Genomic DNA, 9,184 nt, shown 5'->3' on the forward strand with positions numbered 1-9,184 from the left:
AATTAGCTGGAGTAAGCCAGGCCACTCTGCACAACCTTTGACCAATGTACTGCCAGTTGACAGCTCTTCAATGTCACCTAGACTGCTATGGAGTGAACAGATGTACTGTGGCTAGTGGGAAAGTGGGCAAGGACAGCACAATTCTATTCTTATCACCCATCCTGCGGAAAGTATTCCCACATGCCCATTCCATGCCTATGGGGTATTTAGTATGAACAATTTGCTTTCGTTGCCAATGCGCAACTGATGTTTCATACATGGGCAAACGAGACATTTTTTACTGGTACTGTAGCTTAGTTACTGTTGTGCAAAGTGAACTCAGGCTTTAGTATAGTTATGTTTAGATCTATAGAAAGTACAGTTCACTACACTGAACTGCAGCCAGATGCTGCAGCAGTGTTAAACTGTCTGGTTCAAACGTCATTTCATTGAGCTTTTTAAAATAGTAATATTCAAAACCTACACCGACTTAACAGCATTCAAACTATAAACGAGTCATCTAATCAAATCACAACCACACCCTGCGCCGGAACCAGTCGAATTGTGCACATATTTGCAAGCTTGGCAATACATTAGTTAACATTTTTACATCGCGATGGGCTGATTGTTAAATTCTCCCACCGTTTGAATGACAACAAACCACGAAAAGTAACTAGTTAACTGGCTACGTCCCGATTAAATACAGATCCGAGTGTTACACCGGCATTAATATACTTTTCAAAGCGAGCTAAGGACGTTAGCGCCATGAACTTGAGTACATCCCATTGTTGAAAGCAAGCGGCCATATTTGGTTCAGATCAGATGTCACATGGCCCGGCTTTCCACGGTCTTTAATCGAAATAAATTCCAAGTAGATTAAAGTAGAATTGTCAAGTACTTGCCACCTACAAGTGAGCTTATAGTAACACGAGAGGGACAAATAATTGGTTTATGGTAACCCCCAAGGCTTAACTAGTTAGCCATGTGAATTAGCAGTGGTCACCCCGTAAGCCAGTCACGTCCGGTGAAACTGAAATGCACAGCACCGGAGTTACCGCGTTACATTCAACTAATTAACTATCGTTAAGCATGCTATAACTACTCCAAGTCATTGGTTAACTATTAGGATGAGACTTAACTTTAAAAAGAGTCACTCAATGTATATCAATTAACTAGCTAACGTTAGTTAGGTATAAACGGGCAAAACACCACGCCGTTACGTGGCATGTTAGCTAGCTAGTCAATGCCAAAGGCAAAACACAACCGACACGGATCCACCAACTTCCTAAAAACATGAAATGAATAGAACCGCAACGTGAGATGCGTAAAACACAATGCTATGATATAATGCAAAAGGAAGGGAGTTGTAACACCACCATTCAAGCAGCATACCTTTAAAGTTACGCTGTTGAGACTGACAGAAGACCCTGGACACAACCGTTCAAGACAGAGACAACATCAGTAAGGCTGAGATGATGATGATGAGAGCTGGTTTATAAAGGCTGCCCGGTGAATGGATGGGGCTTGGATGAGGTCCAACATTGATTGACATGTTGCCTGCTTTTAATCACCCATGTTCTTTTGTGCATTCTAGCGCCACACAACAGTTAATGGTGATATCGACATGTGCTGTCAAATATTCGAGTCTAGACATTGGGAAGTGCTAATTATATACCATAGCAACACCAAAGGTTGATATCAGCAGACTAATTATTATTATTATTAACCGAAATGGTATCTGTTGCAAAGGGTGGGTTGGGTTTTTTAAGTGGGTGTACATGTTTGTTTGTTTGTTTTTTATCAAAGAAACAGGCGTAGGTGTAAATATATATCAGAGCCTTACATTTTACAAACACACTTTGAAACAATTTTCCTTTACATATTTTGGATGAAGTCTACTTGTGGTGGCCGATTTTTATTTTTTATTTTTTATGAGGCAGAATTGATTTGACTGGAATAGTGTCTAGTCTGGCATCTGTTGTTGTCATTTAAGCAATAATGCCTGAGAACCCGATAATTATTGTGTGACAACTCACGACAAGGCTGTTCTGAGGCCCGAGGCGAAGCAACTTTTTTTATGAGGCAGAATTGATTTGACTGTAATGGTGTGTAACGCTCAGTGGTCCAGTCTGGTATCTGTTGTTTTCATTGTTGATTTTGCCGCTACCTGCTGACTGTTGCAGTTACCGCACAATTACGTCTGCGATGTATATCTATTACGTCATACGTGATCACGTTCGAAACAGATCAGAAAACATTTGACTATTCATTCAGTCATCAAGTTGGTGTCGTTGGTGGTTGAAAATGTATTATCCCGCATTTTATTGCAATGTAATTGTATCATAATTTTTTTAAAGCATTAATATGTGATACAACTGGAGACAATATGGAGAAGAAAGAAGTGGAGGTAGGCTTTGTTTTTCAGATTTTTTTAAATAGAGATGTATATTTTTTATATTAAACATTTTGAAAGGCAAGATAAGTCTTGCCATCTGCCAAATTCAGAAATAGTGAGTAATTGGGTAAAGGTGATCGCCAAGGTGATATATAGTGATAAATAATGTAGGCTAATTAATGAGAGTTGAGAAAGGTGATATGTAAAATCTCAGAGAGAGATGCAGGAGGCTGATCCAGAGTCAGCCGGACCATCTCAGTCAGAGGAGACTGAAGCAGAGAGAGAGATGCAGGAGGCTGATCCAGAGTCAGCCGGCCCATCTCAGTCACAGGAGACTGAAGCAGAGAGTGAGATGCAGGAGGCTGATCAGGACTTAGCCGGCCCATCTAACACATGGGAGCCACAGCAGACTTTTCATTACAACCTGTCCTTGGCCCGGAGAAGCTCCTCCTCAGAACTCGAATTCTCAGGGGAGGAGATGAATGAGAAGTAGGTAGCTCTTTGTCTTCCCCATACTTACCTCCTATTCTCTATACTGTGTGTTCTGCAACTGACCAAAGAACCAATCAGAGGGTGTGTTTGTGGTGTACATGTATATAGGCTAGTCCCGTAGAGGTCAAGGGTTAGATAGTTTTAATAATTAACAGTACTCATCTATTTATCCCTTTTGCAGGCAATGGATTCTTTCCACTGAGAATCTGCATGAAAGGGTGAGTTAGAGTTAGCGCTGGAATTGTCTAACATCAGGGAGACGGTAAAATAGACTATGGGTGCATCCCAAATGGTGCCATTTTCCAAATATCTGCCCTACCTTTGGTCAGAACTCTATGGGCCCTGGTCAAAAGCAGGGCACTATATAGGGAATAGGGTTCCATTTGGGATGCAGTCTAGATCAGGGATGGGCAACTGGGGGCCGTGGATCCCCTTTTGTAAGCCCGCGGATCAATAAAAAAAAAAGAATGGAACTCAGTCAGGGTCTCAACTTATTGCTGAGAGTTAGAATAGTAGAATACACAAGGTGCCGTTTTCAATTTTGGTTTTGCATCAGCAGTTTTTCTCTTGCTATGTCAGTCACTGACAGTCACTCAATTAGCCCATGTCAGCTAAAACATTTTTTGGGGGGTAAGTTAGTCTAGCGGCCAGCTATCTAAATTTGTAGTAATCATGGTCGAATGGGGAGGGGGCAATGGGGAGGGGGCATTGATTTTGTTAGTCACGCTCACTCAGATATCATATTTTAAAAAATGATCTGTGTCCCATGGCAAAATGAGTAGAATTACATGAAAGTAGTTCTACAATTTCAAAATGTTCTCTCTGCCCCAGGGTAAAATTTGTAGAATTGCAGGAAACTTGCTTTAAAACGGCAACATTTTCTCTACGCCACATGGCAAAATGTGCAGAATTGCAGGAAATTAACCCTAAAACTTCAATTTTGTCTCTCCACTGTCAAGAGGGGATCCGCTAAAATCATTTGCTGGCAGAGTGGGGGGCAGGCCCCAACAAAATGTTGCTTGGGGCCCCCAAAACGCAAGGGCCGACTCAGACTACATGTGTGGGTATGGATGTGGGAATGAAGACCCGCGAGCCACTGCGGCCCCTCATGATGAGTTCAGATTTTTTTGGCCCCCACGCCCATAAAAGTTGCCGATCCCTGGCATAGATATTCTATTACAATACTACAGTAAATGTACCAGGAGCTGGCGAGTCAGCACTTTGAGTCTAGACAATGGGAACCTGGTGAGCAGGCTTTATATCTCAACAACAAGGTCAGAGGAAGTTGAATAGAATAACTTTATTTAATAAGTTGTGGCATTCAGGTTAGATAATAAAGACATCACAATGTAGACAGACGGTGGATTTAATTGAATGTTCAATTTTAGAACAATCTTTCCCGGCTGTTCTTTTACACTACAGTTCACCATAGTTGAGGCTCATGCTAAGTGCAAGAACATCGTGTCATGGGTGAAGGAGGACTCTTCAACAGTGGTGGTCCCTGCCCTTGATCTCATCATGAACAGGCATTTGCCCTGGACACCATCATCATCATCATCAACTTCCTCCTCCTGGTCTTCAGTCGTAATCAATGTAGCAGATCTGGAAGTGGCCTCCATATGCCGCAGCATCAGATTCAACCTTGGGCCAAGTCATGGGCCAAGCGAGGTCACCAGCCCTAGAACTGGTGCCAGGACACGGAACCCAACTCCCTTCCCCTCCCCCCTTTCGTATGTACCCCCCTGTAGCTTATTCCTCCCCATAATGGTTGGAACAGTTAATTCCTTAACTTCATACATGTGTATAAATAATGACTTCTCTAAAATGATTTATTTCCACTGAATACAGATGTAGGAATTTACGTTTGCTACAGCAGGAAAATAATCCTGCAGCATTAGGAAATGTGAATTAATATCTGGATTATAATTAATGGACATTTTTGAAGGGGTTGATACATTATTCGTAAGGGAAAAAAATCTAGTCTGAAATTTCAAAGTGGACTTCAGAAGCCTTTTAAAACCTCAAATACACTATACGTTTTACATTTCCTACATTGCAGGAAAGTTCTCCTGCAACAGGGTGATCAAATTAAGATCCTGCATCTGTATGACTTTAGTTGATTCTTTTAAATAATGTTTTAAAGCAGTGTTTGTGTCCAGAAAGGTTTGTTATTGTCGTTGTTACCATATCTTTGTTGTGGGGTGCTCTTCAGGTCAGAGGAGTCTTTGGGAAATGAGGAAGAAGATGACAACCCAAGAAGATATTCCTCAGCATCTGAGAACGGAGATAGAGAGGATTGGGACAGATCCCCCTCAGACCCCCTGAGGTCTGTGTTCGGACTGTCTCACAACTTTATCTTCAGTCAGGTTCACAGAGATGCCCGCAGGTCCCTGAGTGAGGTCATACTGCCATCCATCCAGAGGAGACCAAAGAAGATGAGGCCTATTATTCTGTCTGCGGACACCAGGCTGATCATGGCCATTGTGGAGATCATCATCAAGCAGATCAACGCCAGACTAGCCCAGCTCATGCTGATAGGAGGTGCCAGTCAGGGAGCCGAAGCTCCTTCCACCAGCATCAGCTCACCGAGCAGTCAGTTTGCTGAGCAGATGCTGCGGACAATCACAACCACAATGAATGGCCATACTATGGGACAGATGGCGCTCACTTGGCTGTCTGGAAAGTCCGCTAAGGAGATTGAGAGAGAGCTAGGACGACTGGCAGGCCAGGTCATTGTTGCAACCATCAGCAGCATCCAGAGGGCGAAGAGCGACGCTCAGACAGGACATGAGGTGCGGGTGTCCTACTTCCTGTCAGCGGTGTCGGCCGAGGTGCAGAGTCTGGTGGTCCAGAGAACGGAGACCAGGATGTCAGTCAGACAGTCAGGAAGCGACCACCTGCTGAACCTGTCTCGGGCAAAGATCAACAGGGCCGTCGAGCTGAAAATGGCTGAAATGTACGGTGGATCCCTGTGGGATTGGTCCCTGACAGAACAGAATATCCAGCTAGGTCATGACAGAATCACTGCCATGTCCAATGATTTGGTGGATTTGGTGGTCGATGATACCCTGAATGCCCTTGGTTATCTAGAGAACCAGGCATTTTCCAGGTCCCAGAGCGCTGGCTCCCGGACAGGGATTGAAGGCCTCGACATTGATGGTGTGGCAAGGGACATGGTCCGGAAAGCTGCAGCCAAACTCAAGGCATCCATGTCTGAGTTTGAGCTGGAGGGGGGATCCAGATACTCACAGGGCAGCAGTGGTCCCTCGAACCACTCACCTCTGTCTCGTTCCACTCCGACCTGAGGATGCTCTGTGTCCGGTCAGCAGTGTCAGTCAGAACTGCCCTGCAAGTGATAAAAACAGAGCTTGACAGCAACTCAGATGAGTCCTTTGTTCCATGCCAGATGTCTAGAAACCTTCTAGCACGTCTAGTGTTGAGTGTCGAGAGCATCAGCGATCTGGAAATTGGTGAGATGCTCCAGGGCCCCTCAGCAATCATGGAGCCGGAGGCTGTGATAGAACACCAAGACATATCCTCCACTGCCATCTACCACTCCCTGCTCATTGATGGTCCATTCCCACCATCAGAGAGGATTCAGGAAACAATTATTCTAAGCCGTCCACTCACTGCACAGGATGTGACCACACAGGGGGAAAAGCAGCATCCTGCTGACCTTCAGACCGACAACCTAATGGCAGAATACTCTGCCAAGGCCCAAGGGGTAGTGACTCAGGTCATAAGAGATGCTTCTTTGACCATGGACATCCTGTCAGCCCACGTCTCCTCAAGGAACATTGCTGAGGCCTCAACTAGCATTCTTGAGTCCCTTCTAGTGGACTTAAACGAGGCAATTGAGGTGAGTAGGGCAGGTAGGATCAAGTTCTGGGAACAGGTCCAGTTATCCTCCCAGAAACTTTACAGCACAGCTGTGAACGAGCTGAAGAGTTTGTACACTGGTTGCCACCTCACCAATGAGCGGGACCACCAGGATACCCATTTAACTGCTGACAAAATCCAGGACATGGAAGTGTCTACCAACAATGACCTCAAAGACCCAACAGTTGCAGTCAGCCAGGAGTCAGTCAGACACAGCGCCAAGAAGATCCTCAGCAAGGTTCTGAATGTGATCAAGGCCGGAGTAGCTGCCTCAGAGCACTCATCTGTGGGTGAGCAGATGACCGAAGAGTGGCAGGTTGCCATGGAGATGTTTGACTCCATTCTGAACAGGCTAGAAGATGATGAGCCTGATGTGGGTGAAGAGGATCATCTTCATGTGATGTCGGTCCGTGACATCTACCAGGATGTCTCATCTAAAACCTCTCAGGTTTGTATGGTGGTGACTGGCCAGGCGATGGACACGCTGACCGATGATGTGTCAGCCGCGACCTCTGTGCGTGGTAAGTAAAATGACCACTTTTCATTTATTTTATTTTGTAATATGCACTAAATTGATTATTTTATTTATTTATTTTTTATTTCACCTTTATTTAACCAGGTAAACCAGATGAGAACAAGTTCTCATTTACAGATGTGTCCTTGCCAAGTCTCCTGTCATGTAGGATTCACTCATGAGCTTAATAGTTTTATTGCAATTGTGTTCATTGGATTTTCAAGATTGTGTATTATTGTAAAATATACACAACATAATTATTTTATCTCTTCTGCCCCCAGATATTCTTCTGCCCAGATCAAAGAGATGTCTCTTCCAGGCCACAAGTACCCACAGGTCAGGCACTAGCCAGGCCTCCAGTGACGTTCTTGTTGAGTACATGTCTGAGCTCCATGCCAACCACCCTGACACCGCATTGCCTGTGAAGTGCACTTCTACAGCTGTTGCTGATACAGAGACTCGTCACGTCCCCTCTGCCAGAGTGAAGAAGAAGAGCCAGGGCCGGAGGTTCAGTTACTGCCCAAAGTTGCCAACGGTCAAGATCAAGGTATGGAGCTCCATGTTTGGGGTTTTTCCCCGTCATTACGGCTAAAATAGAATCCAAAGCTAATGGGGTCAGAGTGAGACATTGTGGGGCGTCTAATGGAAGGATGAATTTACTCGGCAACAGGTGTTCAAGAGCAGAGTGGAACCAGAGAGCCACCCCGCTCAAAAGGAGCTGCCTTCGCAGCGTTTCAGCACCTCTCGAGTTGCGCTGGGTAAGCGACACACAATGATGATCATTTGATTTTGATGCATTGCCAAGATTTGGCCTGTGGTCAGAGTGAATGCAGCTTTACTGAGTTTAATGCTAAGATGTATTAATCCATCCATAATGCTTTCTCTGATCAAGGCCACTGAGTTTGACGAGCTGTCAGGCAAACATTGTAGCGACTTTCACATTTCCCAAGGTCAAAATCGTAGATTCTGTCATTCTGATGTATTACCATTTGTTTGTGCTGTGGTTGGAGAGAAGGAAAGTACATTTGATATGTTCAATTCTGACCCTGCAATGTTCTCTTATCACAGATGATGATCATGCTGTCCCATTCATTCCCCAACCTGAGGACGACCTGCCACCAGCACCTGCACAGGAGTCCCGTAAACATCCCCTGTTGGTCAGGGTGTTCCGGGCCATTTCCAGAGCCATCTCGAAACCGTTCAAGGGCTGTGATTTTTGCAAGAAGAATTAGAAAGATTTAGCCATCACCATCTAATAAACATATTAGCAGCATTGATTTGTGTGTCTGCAGTCATATTTAATAGACTCTCTTGACATGGCATTTTAGTCATTTAGCAGACACTCTTATCCAGACCTACTTGGGGTAAATGCCTTGCTCAAGGGCACGTTGGCAGAGGTGTCATTTTTCACTTAGTCAGCTCGTGGATGTGAACCAGCAACCTTTCGGTTACTGGCCACCGCTCTAAACCTTCATATCTGCAAACACTGAAGTGATAAGGGGTTGGCCCAACTGAACATTTCACACCCGATTTGTATGTTCCATTTGCTGTGTTAAGAACATTTAAATATTTGTAATATACTTGCAATAAACTTGCAAACTGAGAAGGCATTTCAAAGCAGCTTTGATTGTATTGACCTTGGTGAAAATGTGTTTAAATTACATTGCATATATATATATATATATATATATATATATATATATATATATATATATATATATATACATACACAGTGGGGAGAACAAGTATTTGATACACTGCCGATTTTGCAGGTTTTCCTACTTACAAAGCATATAGAGGTCTGTAATTTTTATCATAGGTACACTTCAACTGTGAGAGACGGAATCTAAAACAAAAATCCAGAAAATCCATTTGTTTTTCAATGAAGCTGGTTGAGAGAATGCCAAGATTGTGCAAAGCTGCCA

At 44.0% G+C, this 9,184-nt stretch overlaps 1 protein-coding gene across 1 annotated transcript; it reads left to right on the forward strand.

Moving 5' to 3' along the window:
- Nucleotides 1-3,756: 3,756 nt before the first annotated feature.
- Nucleotides 3,757-8,536, forward strand: LOC123484644. Its single transcript, XM_045215209.1, has 4 exons — nucleotides 3,757-4,596; nucleotides 5,079-7,806; nucleotides 7,930-8,017; nucleotides 8,328-8,536. The coding sequence occupies exons 1-2, from the start codon at nucleotides 4,241-4,243 to the stop codon at nucleotides 6,169-6,171; spliced, it is 1,449 nt and encodes a 482-aa protein (XP_045071144.1). The 5' UTR covers nucleotides 3,757-4,240; the 3' UTR covers nucleotides 6,172-7,806; nucleotides 7,930-8,017; nucleotides 8,328-8,536.
- Nucleotides 8,537-9,184: the final 648 nt, after the last annotated feature.

This window comes from Coregonus clupeaformis, unplaced genomic scaffold (genome assembly GCF_020615455.1).
Source record: "Coregonus clupeaformis isolate EN_2021a unplaced genomic scaffold, ASM2061545v1 scaf0392, whole genome shotgun sequence".
NCBI lineage: Eukaryota > Metazoa > Chordata > Actinopteri > Salmoniformes > Salmonidae > Coregonus > Coregonus clupeaformis.

What these genes read in the sequence shown, in the direction of transcription:
- LOC123484644 (XM_045215209.1), top strand. Translation starts at nt 4,241, where the DNA reads ATGTTCAATTTTAGAACAATCTTTCCCGGCTGTTCTTTTACACTACAG. An exon ending in CCCTTCCCCTCCCCCCTTTC is followed by an intron (nt 4,597 to 5,078) that starts GTATGTACCCCC and finishes GGTGCTCTTCAG; the next exon opens with GTCAGAGGAGTCTTTGGGAA.